At 45.1% G+C, this 20,383-nt stretch overlaps 2 protein-coding genes and 1 pseudogene across 3 annotated transcripts; 2 read left to right on the top strand and 1 right to left on the bottom strand.

The window, feature by feature from the left end:
• Positions 1-218: 218 nt before the first annotated feature.
• Positions 219-8,764, top strand: RPUSD4 (RNA pseudouridine synthase D4). Of its 2 annotated transcripts, none has more exons than XM_066639740.1 (7): positions 219-404; positions 3,335-3,500; positions 3,968-4,169; positions 4,377-4,470; positions 5,594-5,708; positions 6,245-6,342; positions 7,076-8,764. In XM_066639740.1, the coding sequence occupies exons 1-7, from the start codon at positions 240-242 to the stop codon at positions 7,283-7,285; spliced, it is 1,050 nt and encodes a 349-aa protein (XP_066495837.1). In that variant the 5' UTR covers positions 219-239; the 3' UTR covers positions 7,286-8,764. The 2 variants fall into 2 exon arrangements, with proteins under 2 accessions (XP_066495837.1, XP_066495836.1); XM_066639739.1 differs by having other exon boundaries at positions 5,558-5,708; positions 7,076-8,763.
• Positions 8,765-10,965: 2,201 nt separating this feature from the next.
• Positions 10,966-19,224, top strand: PANX3 (pannexin 3). The gene is made up of 5 exons (XM_066639629.1): positions 10,966-11,146; positions 13,862-14,004; positions 14,657-14,871; positions 15,420-16,075; positions 18,904-19,224. Exons 1-5 carry the CDS (start codon positions 10,966-10,968, stop codon positions 18,966-18,968), a joined length of 1,260 nt encoding a protein of 419 aa, XP_066495726.1. The 3' UTR covers positions 18,969-19,224.
• Positions 19,225-19,558: 334 nt separating this feature from the next.
• LOC136662575 (5S ribosomal RNA) lies at positions 19,559-19,678 on the bottom strand (annotated as a pseudogene).
• Positions 19,679-20,383: the final 705 nt, after the last annotated feature.

Here is a 20,383-nt window from a genome sequence, read left to right as displayed (position 1 = left end):
GGGGCGGGCCAATCGATGACACACGTCCAATCAGAAGAGGAAAAGGCGGGCCATCTAAAGAGAGGCGTCCAATTTGAAGAGAAGGGGCGGTCAATCCAAAGAGAGAGATTGGCAGCATCTCCTCGTGTGGCCCGTCCCCTTCCTGTTCCGACTGAACGCTTGGCAGAGCCTCCAGTGAACGAAGCGCGCCCAGGCCACGCCCCTCCCTGGCAACCGAAGCGAGCAAACCCTCAAGCAAGATGGCGGCGCAGCGAGGGGCCGCTCGGTGTGTCTCCAGATGGGCCGCGAGGCCCTCAGAGCGGCCTTTCTCCCGCGGCTCGGGTGCCGCCGCCGCCGCCGCCTCCCTGACCGCCGAGCAGCTGGCCGAGAAGATACGGGCGCAACGAAAGCCACCGCTGGAAGGCGTGAGTCGGGGGAGCTGGCCTCAGGGTGGTGGTTGGTATCCCGGCATGCACCGCGAGGAGCTGCCTAAGGACTACGTATCCCAGCATGCATCGCGCTCCCGTCTTCTTAACCCCTTGCTGCCCGGCTGCAGGTGTCCGCCCCTTGGGTCTCTTTGAGTCTGTGGAGGGCTGGCAGGGAGGGCTCCAGCTCCTGGCTGCGCTGAGGGCGGGGGCCGAGTTAGGCCCTTGCGTTAATTAGTAATTAATAAGCATAATAATAACTATATTAATTACACTAATATTAATTAGTCATGAATTATAGATTGATCATTAATATTACTAGTGTATCATTAAATTATAGATTTATATAGAATTCTATAGAATATATCTCATATAGAGCTATAATCTATAGAATTATAAATAGAACTATATATATATAGAATTATATATAGAATATATATATAGAATATATCTCATTATATAGAACTATAATCTATAGAATTATAAATTGATCATTAATATTACTAGTGTATCACTACTAATCATTAAAACCCCTGGGGGCTGGGGATAAGAATAAGCCCTCAGTTTGGCTGTACTTGTCGTAAGAGGCGACTAAACAGCCACCGGGTAGATGGGACTCGTCAGCCTGGGAAGGCAGCTCATCTGAGAGAAGGAAAACTGATCCCAAACCTCCACTGCCTTGTGGCTACATCCAGTTATGGAAAAGGCTTCAGGAGTCAACCTCGAGGCAAAATCCGGAGCCAGAGTCCCTGAGACAGTTCATGGCTGAACACAGTCACGTTCTGGCAACTCCTGCGACGCTGCTGGAACCAGCCAACCAGCTGTATTGGCTTCTGCCTTTCCATTGGACTATTTCAGCGACGTGGAGAGGGGGGATTTGCTGCATGGATAACAGCCTATCCTCCATACCTACTTTACCCAGGCTTCACGCACTGGAGAGGACACTCTGTTCCAGAACCATTCAGAGTGTGACACCATAGTCTTCTGAGACTGAAGGATGCCAACAAGAAATCATTAATATCTTAATTAATTGTTATGTTAATTATTAATATATACTTAATATAGCATAATATATAATATATTTATATATTATATAATTGTAATCTTATATATGTTGTATGTATATATTATATATATTTATGTATTATGTTATTATTATACTATTAATTATAATGTAATATTATTAATACATTAATTATTAAGTGATAATTATTTTAATTATTAATTTATAGTTAATGTAATGACCTCGCTATGCCACTGCCATTCTACAGGTAGTGGAATATAATTATATTATTAATTATTTATAATTGAAATATTTATATTAATTATTTAGTAATTCACCCTTTTTATGCCACTCTTCCTCTAAGGCGCTCAGGGTGGTGTACATTATTATTATTATTAACAGTATTTATATACCGCTTTTCAACTAAAGTTCACAAAGTGGTTTATAGAGAAAAATCAAATAACTAAATGGCTCCCTGTCCCAAAAGGGCTCACAATCTAAAAAGATGCATGGTGCCTCCCCTAATTTTGTCCTCACAACAACCCTGTGAGGTAGGTGAGACAGAGATAGTAATAGTCATGACATGGAATGAGTAGTAATAATGGCCAGAAAATAAATGCAGTGAATATTTCCCCACAAGCAATGGATGAAATTCTGCATCAAATGCTATATAACTTGATGGTATTATTCCTAAAAGCCACGATTTCCAGAATTTTGGTCACTAGGGTGTAATTCCTCCCTCCCCCCCCCCCGGGTTTTCTCTGGGGCCTTTTTGTTAAGGCAGTGGTTCTCAAACTTTTTATAGAATGGGGACCCACTTTTTAAAATGAAACCCTGTCAGGACCTGCCTAGGTTTACAAGACTTAAAAAAAATCCAGAAAGAAATACTATTTTTGCTGACTAATAATAATAATAAGCAGAATAATAAGCACAGAAAAGATGCTCAAACATTTATCCTCTGTATTCACACAAGCCTGCAAACTGCAGGAGCTGAGCTCTTTGCAGGGCAATTAGCAGCGATGTTTTTATCGCCTCCGGGCTTGAGGCAGTTATCTGATCTTTCCATCACTTGCATTTTCATGGGAGACTCTGCTCCATGATCCACTAAAAATCAGATCCCAACCTACAGTTTGGGAACCACTGTGTTATACTCTAGAGCAGGGTTTCTCAAACTTTGAAGGAGCTTTGCTCCCTCAGTGAGTTCTTGCGTGGGAGGGACTAGGGCAGCAACACGATCCCTAGGATCATGTCGCTAAGGGGGGCGAGGGGCGGTGCTTGTGACTTACTTTACAGGATGCTGGGCTGCAGCAGGCTGCAGGAGGTGCGGGGAGCCCTGCGCAGCCCTGCACAGTACTCCCCGACACTTGGAACCTGCAAAAGAAGCAAGCGCAAAGCACTTCTGTTTTTCAGGAGGTGCTTTGCGCCCACTTGTTTTGCAGGTTCCAAGCATCAGAGAGTGCTGTGCAGGGCTGCACAGGGCTCTCCGCACCTCCTGCAGCCCAGCATCCTGTAAAGTAAGTCACAAGCACCGCCCCTCGCCCCCCTTAGCGACGCGATCGTCACTGCCTCCCTCCCCTTCCCCCACCCCTTAAAGGGACGGGGGAAGAGTTACATGAACTGGTGGGTTGTGACCCACCAGTTTGAGAACCACTGCTCTAGAGATACTAGAAAGTACTACTGTAGAAGGTACTACTGTTCTTCTGTAGTACAGTAAGTACTATTGTAGAAGTAGTAGTCAAAAGCAAAACTCCTTAATTCCTATAAGCAAAAATGCTGTGTATTAAATCAGGCAAGTGCATTGTTCTCATCAGTAGTGTTTTTGTTTTTAGAAGAGTAACTGATCTTGTTAGTAGACTGCCTTTTATGTGCATGTTAAGGCTGTAATGCTAAAGGAATTGACTGCTCTTTCCTTTCTGGTTGTTTGCAGTTTCCAGAAGACCCAATACGGAGACGTGTGCGTGAATTTGCCCAGCTCACCCAACAATTGCAGCGGGTTCACCCTAATGTACTTGCTAAGGCACTCAAACGGGGAATCCTCTACCAAAATAAAGAGATTGTGGTGATTAACAAACCTTATGGCCTCCCTGTGCATGGTGAGGAATGTGGTGTTGGTTGTCTTCCTTTTAAAGTTAACGACTGCTCTTTAGAGTGGGTGGTATTCTGCACTGTCAGCAAAACCCTTCCGATGTTCTCTATCGTTACAGCTTCTGATAGCTGTAATACACAAAATTATTCCTTATATGTTTTCTGATGTTCTTTAGTGTATGTTATAGGTAGTGTGTGATCTAACTATGTCCTGCAGAGTTAGATCACACACTACCTATAACATACACTTGACTTAAATTGACTTCACGTGTGTAATCTCAAATTCTCTGAAAAAGACACTGATTTTTCAGAGCAGCTCAGTGGAAGAATTGCAAAGATCTTTGCCACAAGAGAAGTGTCTTTTCTGGTTTTGGTATTTCAGTTTTCAAGCCTTGGAGTGCAGCTGCCTTGGGGAAGGAAATCTCTCTAGGAAAAGCAAATCCAAGTCTGTTACCGTCTCCCTCTTTTGTCCCAGGTGGTCCTGGGGTTAAAACAGCCATTTCAGATGTGCTGCCAATCCTGGCAAAGATGTTGGATGGTATGAAAGCCGAACCCCTGCACTTATGTCACCGGCTCGACAAGGAGACCACAGGTGTAATGGTGCTGGCTCGAGACCAGGACACTGCACATCGGATCCAGGAGCTCTTCAGATTGCGACAGGTGGAGAAGAAATACTGGTATGGGTTATGCTTGAGTGGGGTTCAACTGATTCTATTTTGAAGCTTCAGGAAAAGCTTAGGCTTCCCATCAGCCAAGACTCATTTTAGGGCTACATCTCTGGGTCAGTGCCAATTAGGGGAGGACTCCCGGATCACACACGGAGAGCTGCTCACCACAGCATAAGGGCTGAAATGCTTCACTGTTTGTCTCCATGATCTTTGCAGGGCCATCTGCATTGGAATGCCAAAGCCACCAGAGGGGCTGGTGGACATTCCCATTGTGGAGAAGGAAGTGGAGAGCCATCAACCACACTATAAAGTGAGTCTTCTTCTTGTTACCAGTACCTTGACTGTTCAAGCCAGATCTTCTCACAGGAGCGTTTTTGCTGGTTTTCTCTGCTCCCCAGCACCAGGGCACATATTCATTATTTCTGCATTATAGTTGTTAAATCCAAACATGATATTCAGGTATGCTGTAGTTTTCTGACAGACATGCGCTAGATGGACCGATGATCTCACTTAGGGTAAAGCAGCTTCCTGTGTATTGTAGCAGCTTCCTATTCTATAAATCAGCCCTTTAAGGAAAATGTTTTGAGTGCTCTTCAGTTAGTATTGTACGAGGCTTTCTCTACTACAGTTATGCCAACTCTTGGACTGTATTACTAGCAACATCAGATGGGGAAATAGTTGAATCAGGAGGGAGCCTTGTAGTTCCTTCTCCCAACAGATGGCTGACCACCCTCTGCTTGACACCTCCAGTGAGGGAGAGTGCACCACCATCCTAGGTAATAGGTTCCATTGTCAAGGTGCTTTCCTCATTAAGAACTTCTCCAAATGTTCAGCTGACTCTAACATTCTTATAATTTAAGGCCATTAGATTTTAGCCTTGCTCTAGGGCTGTATTTAGCTTTGTTTTGTCTTTCTAACTGGGCAGAGATACATTTTTTGAAATGTGCCTCTGACAGGCCGGGGCAGAGTGGCTATCCTTACTCACTCCAGTGTAGCATTGTCATCGTCCTCCCGAAGCTATTTGCTGGTGTTTTCTTCTGTATCTTCTAGATTATGAGCGCTTTGGGAGAGAGCACTTTATTTTGCAATGTAAACCATTTTTGTGAACTTCTTTATTGAAAAGCATTACGTCGGTATCCTTAAAGATGATGTCTGTTTATTGCAAGGTCGGGTTTGTGTATTAGATCCTTACCCACATTGTGCAGTGCAATGACAATGTTAGGGTAGCTTGGATATGGCTCTGTCCATACTGGCATGATGCAATTTGCCCTCCTTCCCTTCCTTGTTTGCAATCATAACTTCCTTTGCTATCCTTCTGCCTAACTGTGGGTTAGTGACAAGAGGCGGATGCAGAGTGGTGTGAATCTCTCCTGTCATATATCCAATTTATCTCTTAGATGACTCTTGCTCCAAATTATCGTATCTCTCAAGAGGACGGGAAGATGATCAGAGTGCGACGACAGAGTGATGCCCATATGGCAGTGACCCGGTACAAAGTTCTGAGTAGCGCAAACTCTTGTTGCCTCCTTGAACTTCACCCAACCACAGGTGAGGCTTTGCGAGGATCTCTCTTTGCAGGAAGCACAGGTGATTGGTGCTTCTGTTTATTTGTCCTTTCTCTGACTTCTGGTGTGTCTTTAGAGAGATCTGAAATTAAATGACTGATGTAAGTACTGAGTGCCAAAATTCTTTCTGAGAGTCTGATGGGTTTTCTCAGTTGGGCAACTCTGCCCCTTGTTGATTTGCACTTGAATAGAGAAGAATTGTGATCAACTTGAAGCCTTCTGGTGGAGTTCAAAATAAGTGTTTTGTTCCACTAGGTGTGTGCTTCCCTTCCACAGTTAAGACTTAACATCTAGGGATGTCATTAATAAGATAATAGAGCAATCTTATAAACTTCATTTTATCTGCGATACTCTCATGTAAGCTAGCTGGATAAGCCAGTCAAAGCTCGCCCTTTCCCTATAGGCAGATTGTATATGGACCTGAATCTGGCCAGCTAATTTCCCAAAACAAGGAAGCAGATAGGTGTGTGTATGTGATGCTGAAGATATGACTTCCTGCCCCCTTTCCTCTATACACAGGAGTGAAGCACCAGCTCAGAGTCCACTTAGCCTATGGCTTGAACTGCCCAATCCTTGGGGATCACAAATACTCACACTGGAGCAAGCTGGCACCCCAGGTAGGAGGGACACATTAAAAGAAGTTTTGGGGTATGTGGGAAATAGGTGTAAGAGTCTCAACAATAATCTGTAGGTGGTTTGTATGAATGCGTGCTTATTTGGAGGCAAGTCCTTCTTTCTTCAGTGTCCTCACAGGAAAGGGATTGTAACTGTAGCCAAATTCTAGAGGGCTCTCTGGTGTATTAATTTCTTGCTGTTCTCCTCTGTTCAGGACACTCACTGCAATGGGTATTCTCTAATAGGTGGAAACCACCCTGAGGTGGTGATTGTCTCTTGCTCCATATCACAGTGCAATTCAAAGAACCACCCTCTTGCCATCTGCTCCTTAATACTTTTGAAGAGTACTCTAAGCCTGCTGAATTCAGCTTCCTTTCTGGACTAGTTCAAGTGTGTCCCCCAAGCCAAGATGACTACCTCATCAGTGGTATAGCTTTCAAGGGCTCTTGTATTCTTGGGTGCTGCTCTGATTTTTGGACAGCATTTGGGTTTGGGGAGTCTGTATTTTTTAAAATCTCTATAACAAACTTGGGGTCTCCTCTTCCAGTCTGCCAGCAACGTCTCCTGCAGCTCCTAGTTCTCAGTCACTTGGAGGAAGGGACAAAGAGTTTCCAAATTTCTCTCCAGGCCTCAAATGTTCAAACTGCCGATGAATCTCTGGGCCTTTAACTTAAAATAGTTTCTTCCTGTCACTGCTCAGCGAAGCCTTTTCATATTCTTGTCACCTTTTTGCAGAAGCTTCCTCAGAACACACTGAAGAGACTGGGCTTGGAACAGGTAAAAGCCCGCCACATCCCACTTCACTTACATGCCTGCCAGCTCACGTTGCCTGAAGGAGACAGCAATGAGGAGAAGAAAATCTGCTTAGTCTGCAAGCCGTCTCTCTTCTTCATTCGCTCCCTGCAGCGACTGAAGTTGGAGTTTCCAGAGTTGGGAAAAAAGTGAGCAAATGTACTGGAGGCCTGGATTGCTGGTGTCAAAGAAACTGTTTCTCAACTTCCTAGCAATGCAGTACTTCTATGACCGTTTCGGATCCAGCGATGGTCAGCTGTGGAGTTGAGACCTGTTTCTCCTAGATGTCTGCAGTTGCCCAGATATCTGTGCCCTGTGCTGAGATCTCTGTTTATACTTGATCAAACAGTATATTTGACAGTTTATACTTGACCAAGGGAGTGAAAATGGGGATTCCAAGACTTTTTAAATTTTCATCAGAACTGGGTTGTGCAAAGATACAGCAGGCCAGTAGAGTATGCACCTGTTGTTGAAACAGCAATTGTGTTGCTAGAACTATTGCAGGTTTGGAGTTGAGAGGCCTTATCTGGCAGAAGCAGCTATTCCTGGATGAATTATCCTATGCCGAGTAGGAGTGATCTCACTGGAGCAGCAAGGTTTGCAGAGAGACAGTGAGGGGATGCATGCAGATGGTGTAGTGTGATGACCAAGAGACTGAACTGTGAATCATGAAGTCCCCAGCTTGGATTTCACCTCGCCCACCCCACATTTGGCTGCTAATGACCACCCACCTTTGCAGGGCTGTTGTAAGGGTTGCAAAGATATACGTGAAGTGTTTTAAATGTTCTAAAGCAGTCCTGCACAGTAAGTATTAAAGAGAGACAAAAGGAAGTCATTTCCCTGAGTTAGTTGTCTTGAATTCAGTATTGAAAACGGAGGGCTTCTCTGTCTCACTGGCTTGCAGAGACAACAGGGCAATCTTACTAACTTTTCTGGGTTTTCTACTTGTGATACTCTCGTGTAAGCTTACAGGACCATGTGGCTTTGCTCCTGTTTGATTTTTTTCTGCTCACAGTGGAAGTATGAAAGCAAGAACTTGACTGTGTCCCTCTTTCTCTTCCTCCTCTCATCACTATTGCTTCACACATTACACAAATTAGACACCATAATTTTTATAATGAAGCATGTACACCCACAGTATTTCCTACAGTGATGTACATTATGCCATACTAAGGTATCTGAAGCTGCTAAATTTCAAAATCCTGACGCTCCTAGACCTCTTACCCATCATCATTGGAAATATATAATTTTAAGCACGCTGCCATTCATACATCAAACAGAAGGGCTTTAAAACAGAAGGAAATTCATTCATCAAACAGCCTTACTCTAGTAAGGGCTGCAGTCAGAATTGTATAGCCACAGTTGTTTCTGTGAAACCAATCAATTTTAAAATAGATTTTTAAATTAAAAAAAAAAATATTGTACTACTCTGTAGATATAAGGTGCCTGGACAGCACCCTTCAGTTTTCTAAGAGATGTGTTTAAATAGTTTCTAAATATCAGCACTTGTGCCCTGTTCCATTGTGTCAGCTTTGCTACCCATATTGTGATACAATATCAGAGCCAAAAAGTCTTAAAAAATCAAGGGTGTAATCCAGTCCATGACATATGGTGTTCACAGTTGTTCCATGGATAGGAGATAGGCTGGGGGGAGGGGGTAAGTGGGAGGGTGTTCCATCCATGGGAGGCACCTCTGGAGAGGATTTGGCAGGGTGTTGGATTGTGCTGCACAGATCAACTTGCAGATCAACATTTCTTGCAATCTCAAGAGCAAAAGAAAAACATGATTTGGGGTCCCTAGTTTGATCTTGTAGTTTAATGCAAGTAGTGTCTGAGGAAGTGTCTTATCCCTGGGGGATAAGAATAGGCCCTCAGTTTGGCTGTACTTGTCATAAGAGGCGACTAAACAGCCCCCGGGTAGATGGGACTTGTTAGCCTTGGAAGGCAGCTCATCTGAGAGAAGGAAAACTCTGATCCCAAAGCTCCACTGCCTTGGGGCTACATCCAGTTATGGAAAAGGCTTCAGGAGTCAACCTTGAGGCAAAATCCGGAGCCGGAGTCCCTGAGGCAGTTCATGGCTGAACACAGTCATGTTCTGGCAACTCCTGCAACACCGCTGGAACCGACCATATTGGCTTCTGCCTTTCCATTGGACCATTCCAGCGACATGGAGAGAGGGGATTTGCTGCATGGGTAACAGTCTCCTCCATATCTACCCAGGCTTCACGCACTGGAGAGGACACTGTTCCAGAGCCACTATTCAGAGCGCGATACCATAGTCTTCCGAGACTGAAGGATGCCAACATGATGTCTGAGGAAGGGTAAGTATTCCCTTAAGGTCCACAAGGGATGATCAGCTAAGCTGTTGCAACAAAGCCAACAAAACATCTTGAAGCGCTTTATATTAAAGGCTAGGCAGTTTATTTCTGCCTAGAAATAAAAAGTCTTATTTATCAAAATATTTGTGGGCTGCCTTTCTACTCCACTTAAAAATGCCATCCAGGCCCCTTTCAGTTCATGTAAAACAATAACCTCAGTTAAAATTTATTAATTGAAAGAGCAGTAAATAACCAATACGCTAATGCACTGGAGAATCTGTCAAAAACAGAGTGCAACTTAAGGAAAGTTAACAAAAGCCAAACAAAAACGTTTTCACTGTTTAAAATGAGCCACGATGGAGCTCACCAGCCTCACAGAAGGGAGTTTTGCAAACAGAGCTGCCACTGGAGAGGCCATCCCCTGTTTGTGGAAATCCCTTCCCTAAGAGGCCTGTTTGTGCCTTTGATTAAATTGATTGCAGTCTCCAAAGCTGAACCCACAAAGCAATTCATGCATCTGATGGAATGGGCCGGAGTCCATAAAAGCTCATGCTGAAATACAGCACATTACTTGGCCTGTATGATGCCACAAGCCAAGAGTATCACTGTCCTCAGTGCTGGAAGCCATCCATGCAAACAATTCTTTCTCTGCTAACCAGCAAATGGTGTGTCTGATCATCTTAATTAGAGCCAACTGGATGATTGGGGGGGGGGGGGAATTGAAGGTGACATGCTGGCAAAGCAAAAGGCTGAAGGGGGACTTTGCTGTAGCTTGAGTCTGTGCTAAACTGTTGCCAAAGCAAAATTTGGGACTCGTTTGTGAGTGTTCTTCCTTTTGGGTCTCTGAAATTAATTCTCTGTCCTGATGACTGAAGAACGGCTCATGTCCTCATTTCCCTAAAGAACGGCTAGAGCTGTGGCATTTTGGATATTCCCAAAGCCAGTCTTGATGTCAAGTATGGAGCAGGCTTTGCCAATTCGACCACATACATCAGCTGGTACCACATGGCTAAAAATACTCTGTGTGCGGGTGTGAAACCAGAGCAGGATTATCGTGGCCTGGCCCACCCTCAGCTTTGAAAAGGAGCTAGGCCCACCGATGCTCAGCTGCCCCTGGGCCCACCCTTGTGTGTTTCTGGATGTTGAAACCAACTCATGGCTTGAAATACATCTGTTTATGAAAGAGGGATGTAAAACCACAAGAACCCAGCCTTGCCTCGCTATGCTGTGGCAGGCTGAGGAACGTGGTGTTCCAGCAATCGCAGTGGTCGTATGCATGTTCTATTTCGGGAACCGCTGGTTGTCTGCCTAGTGGGGAAAGCCTGGCCTTATAATTATCATTTTGTTATGCAAACAGCCAAGACTGTCATTTTACAACTGTCCTGGATTTAATTCTCTGCAAATAAAGCTTCCCGTTCAAGAGGCATCTGTCTCAAGCTGGTCTCTGGCTTAGAGTTGACGGGCACTTTGCAGCAGCCTTTTCTCTGCTAGGGCTGGAGTCTGGACTGAGGAATCATGTCGATCGCGCACACCGCTGGCGAGTATATGCTCTCAGATGCCCTGCTTCCAGATCCAAAGGGCTCCAGGGCAAAAGGGCTTCGCTTGGAGTTATCGTGTGACCGCATGGTGAAATTTATTACTGTGGGGCTGCCCCTTGTCCTTGTGTCTCTGGCGTTTGCACGAGAATTTTCCACTGGTATGTTGATTTACTTCTTTTAACTATCCCTTTTTTCATGGACACATTTCTGAAAGTATAAGCTGGCTACAACAAAAAAAGATACTTGTCATATTTTAATTCTGATGCCCATGGGTATCATGAAATAGCTCTATTGAGAAACAATCAAGTCCTGGAATATTGGAAAGAACAGAAAAATTCTGGAGCCATTTCTGCTCAGTGTAGCATATATGCAACAGGGACTAAATGTGTACACTTGTGAGATGGGCAGAAAAAGGTTAAAGACCCTAAGGCCCCATGGTCTCAATTTTGAGATGTAGTCTTCTGCTAGTCTACCGAGAGGTAAACCTCACTGAATTCAGTGAGACTTACACCCAGGTAAGTGTGTCTAGGATTGCAGCCTTGGGATGTGTAAATCTACTATTCTCTGGCATGAGCCAGTCAAGAATTCCATCATCTCTAACATCCTCCAAACTGTCAACACCACCTGGCTTGCATTTAAATTATACCTGTGCTACTGATTAAGGTAGAAGCCTAATCATTTTTAACACTGAAATTTTCAATGATGTTCCACTGTTAAGAGGCAAAAATGCAGAGATCCCTTGTTAGAGCTGTGAATCTCTCCACTGCTTTGGTCTGTAGCAATGTGGGCAGGGAACATGCCAATCTCTGTACGGTTATGCCTACATCTGACTTAATTAAGCTGAAGTTGCACAGATGCGCTTTACCAGGCTGCCACAGGAATGCATTTTTGGAGGGGGGAATGCCAGTGTGAGGATGGGTGAATCCAGAGGAATAATGAAAACCTTTTTCTCCTAGCCTGCCTTGCCTCAAAGTACCTTTTGGAGTTTCTTAAGCATTTTAGTTGCCATATGCAGCCCTAATAGATTCTTGGCAGCACTGGGATATAACACCAATAGTATCCACGGCACTTTACAGACAGTGAGAGGGTACCTCAGGGGGTACAGAACATCTGGAGAAGAGAGCAAAAAGATTCCAGGAGTCAGGTGTTGCCTTCCTCCTCCACCCTCTGAAACCTGTTTGCTTTGAATGCCCCATGGCAGTTGATCCTTACTGAACCACAGTGGATTTGTGGCGATCGTGCCCCATGGTCTTTTCATTTGGGAAGCAGGGAATTCAGGAAGGACTGCTGTTCTCTTCCTGCACTCAGATTTAGGAAAGGCTCCAGAAGATACTGCTCTGTTCTACTTCCTTATGAAGTGGTTGGCTCCTGTTGAAAGCCACAGGTCATTTGCACGTAGCAGCAGCCTGTATACTGGGAACCATACGGAAGGATCTCTGTGTGTGCAACAGATGGTCAGAAGGTGGCGTAAGTTTAGAAGTGCCATCCCCCAGCTCAGATGGAGAAAACAGACACAAGCAAAAAGTCACGTCTTGATCTTCACTTTTAAAGCATAAGGATTATAGCTGAGAAGGCATGAGAGATATTATAAAGATAATAGGAGAAAACAGGAGTCAAACTAGATGACTTGAAGTATGCTAACCCTGTGGCAGAATTTCAGGGCCAGGCAAGATCTCTAGGTACCTGAGACAACAGACTAACTGAGGATCCCTTGCTGCACCAGGTGCCTCCTTTTTCCTTACGCGCAGGAACTGCCATTCCTCCCACTCCCACTCTCAGAGCTTGAAAAAGGAGAGAGGAATGGAACAGAAGAGACAGTGGGGAGAAATGGAGAAAGGGGCAAGGGCTAGAGCAGTGGTTTTCAACCTTTTTTGTCTCTCGGCACACTAACAAGGTACTAAAATTTTCAAGGCACACCATCAGTTTTTTTACAATTGACAAGGCACACCATGCTGTTGGTGGGAGGCTCACATCCCCAATGGCCCTATTAATAAGTGACCCTCCCTCAAACGCCTGCGGCACACCTGCAGACCATTCGTGGCACACCAGTGTGCCACGGCACAGTGGTTGAAAAAGGCTGGGCTAGAGCATCTGCACTGTTGAGCAGACAAAATTCATTATGGGAGACAAAACCTATAGGAAAGCAGTTCAATCAAGCTGCGATCCTACATGCACACCTGGGAGAAATTCCCACTGAATTCAAGGAGACTTGGTAGTAGACAGGCCTAGGATTGCACTGTCAATCTAATTCAATTCTTGGTACAGATTAACCCAACTCTGCCCAGCCCACAGGTGTACACATTTGATCACTGTTGCGTATATGCAACGTTGGGCAGAAATGGCTTAGCAAGATGACCACATAGGGCATTTGGGCTCCTCAACCCTTGTGCAGCAGCTCATTGCTGTTGTTGAGTGCTGGTGTAGCTTGGCAATTGACAGTGCAATCTTGGCCATGATTACTCTGAAGTCAGTCCTACGGGGCTCAACAGGGCTTACTTCCAGGTAAGTGTGTGTAGGATTGCAACCTAAGAGACTGGGCTGTGAATCAGGACTTAGCAAGTTTGAATCTTACATGATGTGGCATGCAGAAAAGTGTCATGTGGCACACAAACAGCTGTGCTTGCCTCCATAGCCCTCAGCAGGCATGACGAGGGCACTGTCCTAACTGCAGTTCAGAGGTCAGAAGCAGACTATTTGGGCTTGCCTGAAAGCTTTGGGGCTGGGAGTGGGACATACCCAGTTCGCTGGACAGGAAGACCTTCTGCTTTGGTTATGCTGCAGAACAACATTGAAGATCTGCTCTGCTTAGAAGGAGCTGCTGGGGAGAGCGCTTGGGGCTAATGGCTCCTTTCCCTTCTTGCCATCCATTCCAGGCTCCCAGATCAGCTGCTTCTCTCCTGCCAACTTCACAGGGAAACAGGCAGCCCACGTTGACGCCGTGTGCTGGGACTCCTTGCTTCACTACGACGCCAACGCTGCTGGAGACTCGGGATCCAAATTCCTCTGGGTGTTCAAGGTAGAAGGATTGGAGAAGTGTCTTTGAGTTTCAGTGAGGGATCTTGGGAAGAGGTTAGCAGGTCTATTTAGACCAGGGGTGGCCAACCTTTCACCTTTAGGGCTCCTGGATCATTTCCCCACTCAGCCATTTTTCAACTACTGTGCTAACTGGGTAAGAGGCACTTTTTAAAGTGGGTACTCTTCTTTTATTTAGCAGGGGGAGAGTAACTGGCCCTCCTCAACCCAGCAGTGTCTTTCCTAGTGGCTGCCTGCTGGTGTTCTTGTGCATCTTTTTAGATTGTGAGCCCTTTTGGGACAGGGAGCCATTAGGTATCTGATTTTCTCTGTAAACCACTTTGTGAACTTTCCATTGAAAAGTGGTATATAAATACTGTTAATAATAATAATAATGTCAGTATTGTCTACATTGACTGTCTCTAGTTCTCCAGGGTTACAACTAGTGGTCAACTCACTAGGAGACAGATTTATATGTACAATGTTCTATGAGCTTCCTGTATTCACATATGTACTTAAGGAGTCTGGATTCTCTTCCCCACCCTGATTCTACACCTTATTTAGGTCAATTGGCCTCAAATGCTGGCAGTTGCCTCAGGAGCCCCTACTACAATTTTGTGTGTGTGTGTGTTTTGTTTTGTTTTTTAACATAAAAGGTCTTTCCCTATTCCTTGCTGATTATTGCGGTTGCCATGTATCTACCCTATCTGCTCTGGCGATACGCTGCTGCCCCATCGCTGAGCTGTGACCTGTTTTTCATTATTGACGAGCTGGATAAATCCTACAACCGTTCGATCCGCCTGGTGCAGCACATGGTGAAACTCCAGCAGAGTGGGACTGACCCTGAGGAACTGTGGGAAGAGTACGACAAGTAAGTCAAAAGCTGCACTGAAGTGGCTGGGCTCTGCTCTCTCTGGTCCTGCAACTTGTGTTTGGACTGATCCTGCAGCCCATTTTATTCCACACCATGGCGTGTTATCCCCAGATGGCACATGCATGTAGATGTGTGCATAGAGGGGGAGAAAAAGTAAACAGTAAGTGGCAGGACCAGGAAGAGCAAAGCAGTGGCTTTGCTTAAATGTCAAGCTTAATGTTTGCTTATGTCAAGCTTAAATGCATTCATGGCAAGCACCTGCAACAACTGGTGACAAAAGAAACTTCCTGGTTTTGCTAATTCACCTTGGAACGAGACTGAAAGCCATTGCTTTCCTGTGGCTTCCCATTGCATTGCTGCCCTAATTAAGTAGCGAGTTGTCACTGGCTTTATATAGAATTATCACAGGCTATATTCAGGATTGCCATCATGGGTGGGATCTGGCTGGGCATGTTGAGGGCCCACACACAGATATCCAGCCTATTAAAAATTCCAGTTCTGCTACATGTATAATGCTTCACCATCTATGCTTCTTTCCTGCCAAGGGCTCGCAAGGAACGTTACTTCGAGTTCCCTCTCTTGGAGAGGTATCTCTCAAGCAAACAGCGGTCCTACTACCTCGTCAGCATCTATGTGTTGAGAAATCTCCTCCTCCTCTTCCTCATTGCCATCACTTGTCTCTATTTGGGATACTGCCACGTTGGGGTCTTTTTCCAAGATGAGTTCAGCTGTTTGATCAAGAGTGGGCTCCTACAAAACGAGCCCCACATTCCAGATGCTATTCCTTGCAAACTGGTCTTCTTCTCCGTCTTCCAGTTCACCAGCATCTGCCTGGGCTGTGTGTATGTTCTCCTGGGGCCAATCATAGTCTACCACTTGCTCCAGCTGTGCCAGTGGGATAAGCGGCTCCTCTCTATCTATGAGATGCTTCCTGCTTTCGATCTCCTTAGCAGGAAGATGCTGACCTGCCCCTTGAATGACCTCAACATTATCTTGCTGTTCTTGCGAGCCAACATCTCCGAAGTCAAGTCCTTCAGCAGACTGAGTGTGCTGTGCACCCTGAGGGATGTCACTGGGGACAAGGAAAATATTGACACAGTAGTGGATTTCATGACCCTCCTTGCTGGACTAGAGATGTCCAAACCCAAGCAGCTCTTCTGCCCTGATGGAACTCCACCTCATGCCAACAGTGAGTGCATTGGTAAGTGGGCCTGAAAGAAAGCAATACTTTTTTCCTTTTGTTGTTGAGTCCAACACAGCCTTGCTCATGTTCATCCTTTCTTTAAAAATCCAGGCCTCCTTTCATTCCTTCCCTTCTCCTTACCATTTTGGCTCCCCTTTTGTTTAAACTTTGACTGTAAGCTAGCTCTTCCGTCTGTAACTGTGATCATTGACAGCCCAATCCTAGCCACACTTTCCTGGAAATAAGCCCCATTGACTCTAATGGGACTTCTGAGTAGACATGCATAGGATTGGGCTGTGAGATGGCTACAGGCAGGGAGATGATGATGATGATGCAAAAATAACTAGTGTGCTTAGAGATTGCTGTATCGACAGAGGCCTTCCTTCATGTATCTGGGTCCCAACCCATTTAAGCTTTCAAGACTAAAACTAGCTCATTCAGAATTCAGTTCTTCTGAATGTGGACAACCCTTGACACAAAGCTTTGATTATGTTCTTATTTTAAACCATTCACTCGCTTGCAGCTCTGATGGAGCACTGGTTTTGGTGCTAGAGGTGATCTACGGTGCTGCCATAATAACGTATGTTTACTAGTGGCTTGGTCATGTAAATAGCTGTACAATTGACTGCTGTTTTCTGAAGTTGTGTATAAGGGAGGCCTCTGTGTGGCTGAGTCCTTCATGCATTTGTAGAAAGCTCTGGAAATGTACTGTGTGCGGCAAGAGCCAAAGAGGAGAAAAGCTATATGCTGAGTGCTGCTTCAGTAACTCCAGGGAGGAAAGAGTTTGCCTTTCTAGGGCAATGTGGAGCAAAGCATGGAATGCAGGCAACAAAACCCATGACATCACATCCTCCAAAGAGGAAGAAAAGTATGGAAATATGGAAAAGGGAGAAGTTCACATCAGCACCCATGGGGGGGGGGGGAGAGCCAGTGATTGCTGAACACAGGGTGTCTGTTCAACTATGTTTCTCAAATTTTTGGCACTTGACCAACGTAACACAACTCCAGAGGATGTTTCGCATGAAACATCTGTTCCACAAGTGGACACCTGACAATCCACGCATGCAGTTGAGTTGAAATACAGGGTAAGAAGAACTATGCCTGCAGGGAAATGCAGAAGACAATTTCTCCCTTGCAGTAGTGTTTAGGAGGAGAGAGCTGTGGTGTTTGATCAGTACTGTGTGACAAAATGTCCCTGAAAAGCTTGGGTTCTGAAATATTTATTTGCAGCCATGTGGAAGGCAAGATTCTGTAGGCGAAACGGCAAACGCAGAGGAGTGTTTGATAAGATGTTTGCTGGAACTTGTTCTGGATGAAGGCAACCGTGAACACACTTTCTATTGGTCAGTCACCTCTCCCGAGCAGAGAGGGAAGATGATTAAAGATCTTTGCTACTGAGAAGCTGAAACTCACATTCTGGTCCACATGATGTAACCTGTTTGCTTCATGATGAAAGCAGACACAGCATCCTTTCCTACTATTTAGCAGCAATCTTTATTTTGGGGACCAGTCTTTAGTAAAGCAACATCTCTGTGTGGCCTATCCCTTTCTATCCAGATTCCCCACTTCAGAAGTCTCTACAGGACAGGCTATTTCAGGGTAAATAAACAGTGGACAGAGAAGGACCTTCAGCATTATTGTGTGTATGTGAAGGAGAGCAAGATATCTTAAGTCACTGTCCTCTGGAGTGGAAGGTGGATGTTTCAAGTAAACCAGGGTGTCTTTATTTTCCCTGATGACATATGGGAGGAAATGCCATACTGATGTTGGATGTAGTGACTAAGGAAGGCAGAGCTGTGAATTGTCATGTAGTGACAGGCAGCTCCATCCTGAAGCCGGCGGCTCTGCTGGGTGCAGTGGTGTCAAAATGGCTACTGCTGCATCCAGCAGCACCACCAAGGCTGCTGGAGGTCTCCTAAGGGGAAGGGGACTTTCCTCTAGGGTGCAGGAGCCACAATGGGTCTCCTCCAGTCTGCACTGGCCAATTTACCAGCTCAGGCTGGAGGAGCTATTTGTTGGGCTTTTCAGCCCAACGTGGAGAAGAGAATCTGGTGGAGCAGGGTTCCACTGGTCCCGAACCCTTCCTGCTCCAGTTCCTCCCCTCCTGCTGAGAAACCTGCACCGATGTCCAGCAGTGCACCATACCGCAGGTGCTTCTCCAGCATTGGCCTCCCAGCACTGGGCCCTGCGCTAACTTGTACGGGCCCAGCACTGGTGTTCTTTGCTTTCTCAGTGCCGTAAACATGCTTTACGGCACCCAGCACCGGTGCTGGAGCTCAGCCCTGGTGTTGGAAGGGCATAGGATTGGGCCCTAAGTCACGTGTAGTGACTAAGGGAGGCAGGCTGTGACCTAAGACTTTTCAAGTTCAAACCTTGCCTCTACCACAAACTAAGGAGGTAACCTTAGGCAAGCCATGCATCCTCAGCTTCCAACTGCAGCAGAGGTGGTAATACCAGTACTTAACTTAGAAATTTGTTGCAAATATCACATCATATGAAACACTTTGCACTTCTATACAAATGTTCTCCCTCCAAATTGCTATACAAATGCTCATTTAACCGTGTCACCAATCAAGTTCATAGGAGGAGATGCCACACCAGTGCACACACTGCAGCACAACATGGTCACGGTTTGCTGTGGTTTTGCCTCTGTTGTACAGCAGTGCTGGGAAATGAATCATGCTCTTTGCCACAGCTAGACCCAGGGGTCCTCCTCTTTCCCAGGCAAATCAAAAACCCCTTATGGCTACGCAACTTGCAGCTGCATCTCCTGTGCCAACACAAATGGTTATCCATGCAATGGACATCATCTTAACACCTGCCTTTTTTTTTCTTTCCACACCTAGAAATGAAACCTGCCTCGGACGCAAGAGAAAATTCCAATGGCCTGTCCTCTTTGAGCTGCGCTTGACTTGACAGCATGACAAAGTTCAGATGAATGATGCAAAAAAAGTTCACCAATGTCCCAATCCTAATCGAGCAGTGACAGCAAATCACTCTCTGCCCACATGATTCCAGGATTTATCACACTCACATGGGTGCGGGAGGGTGTCTTTGGGTGCCCATGCAGAAGACTTGTTTGGGTGATACTCTTAAGGCTGCAACTCTATGAGACTAACTTTTGAGTAAACACGTGTAGGAGTGCACTGTAAATACTCATATTTTACACAATAACAAATAAAATGTACGTGGCCTTTTATTGTGGTGAGGTTTTTATTGCTTGAGCAAAAAAGGTCAGGGGTTTTTTACCCCTTGATAGAAAAGTGCAGTTAACATTCATGAAGACAAGAGTTCAAACAAAATATAAGAGCAGCTCAACACAGGGGAAAGAAATAAGCCAACTGTGAATTATTGATAATCAATTATCAGTAATTTAAAAAGACCTTATGTCAGAGTGGTTATCTCAGGATTATTAAAAAAAATACTTGCCTCAAGGGAGGAGGAAATCAGAAGTAGAAACAAAATGGTTGGCAACCTTCAGTCTCGAAAGACTATGGTATAAACCTACAGCACCCAGTATTCCCAGGCGGTCTCCCATTCAAGTACTAACCAGGCCTGACCCTGCTTAGCTTCTGAGATCAGACGAGATCAGGCATGTGCAGGGTAACAGTTGCTGCTGAAACAAAATGGTTCAGGAAATGTTTAAAGTAATTCTTCTATGTTATTGGAATGGCTGACTAGGTGGTTACTTCAGGGAGGTTTGAACAAGGGGGGTAGGCAGGCAGGAAAGAGTTAAATAGTTTCCCACCTTTCTCCAAATCCCTCACCTGCCTGAAGGTTCACAGGAAGTCCTACCCATATATGGAAATTCTGCTATATGGAAATTCTGCTAGAGCCTTCCATAGGCAGACTATAAAAGAGCGAGAGGAGCTTCAGTTGGGGCTCAGTTCTTCGGACTGGTGCTGGTGAGACAACAAGGGCTTTCTTCTGGGAGCAATCCAAAGGATTGCTGCCCAGTTCCTAAGTTATGCTATTCATATAGTGTATGGTTACACTTAGAGAGGGAAGTCACTCCTTTGTTTTCTTCAATAAGTCGTTAATATAACTTTTTACATCTACACGCTTTTCTACATCTATGCCAGTGGTTCCCAAACTTCTTAGCACCAGGTCCCACTTTTTTATTATGACACTCTATTGGGACTCACCTAGGTTTAACAGTCTTTTAAAAAAGGAGACCTAGAAAGAAATATTTTATAAGTAATAATAACCAGAAACATTAACCTCCCTATATTTACACATGCTTGAAAACTACAAGAGCTCAGCTCCTTGCAGTTAGCAGCTACAGTATATGATTTCTGAATAGCTTCAGGGCTTGAGACAATTAGT

Source organism: Tiliqua scincoides, chromosome 11 (assembly GCF_035046505.1).
Source record: "Tiliqua scincoides isolate rTilSci1 chromosome 11, rTilSci1.hap2, whole genome shotgun sequence".
Classification (NCBI taxonomy): Eukaryota; Metazoa; Chordata; class Lepidosauria; order Squamata; family Scincidae; genus Tiliqua; species Tiliqua scincoides.
The sequence above is the reverse complement of the archived record's forward strand: the minus strand, read 5'-3'. Positions and strand labels throughout refer to the sequence as shown.

What these genes read in the sequence shown, in the direction of transcription:
- PANX3 (XM_066639629.1), top strand. Translation starts at nt 10,966, where the DNA reads ATGTCGATCGCGCACACCGCTGGCGAGTATATGCTCTCAGATGCCCTG. An exon ending in TGCACGAGAATTTTCCACTG is followed by an intron (nt 11,147 to 13,861) that starts GTATGTTGATTT and finishes CATCCATTCCAG; the next exon opens with GCTCCCAGATCAGCTGCTTC. An exon ending in TGCCAACAGTGAGTGCATTG is followed by an intron (nt 16,076 to 18,903) that starts GTAAGTGGGCCT and finishes TTCCACACCTAG; the next exon opens with AAATGAAACCTGCCTCGGAC.
- RPUSD4 (XM_066639739.1), top strand. Translation starts at nt 240, where the DNA reads ATGGCGGCGCAGCGAGGGGCCGCTCGGTGTGTCTCCAGATGGGCCGCG. An exon ending in TTATGGCCTCCCTGTGCATG is followed by an intron (nt 3,501 to 3,967) that starts GTGAGGAATGTG and finishes CTTTTGTCCCAG; the next exon opens with GTGGTCCTGGGGTTAAAACA. An exon ending in GCCATCAACCACACTATAAA is followed by an intron (nt 4,471 to 5,557) that starts GTGAGTCTTCTT and finishes TTTATCTCTTAG; the next exon opens with ATGACTCTTGCTCCAAATTA.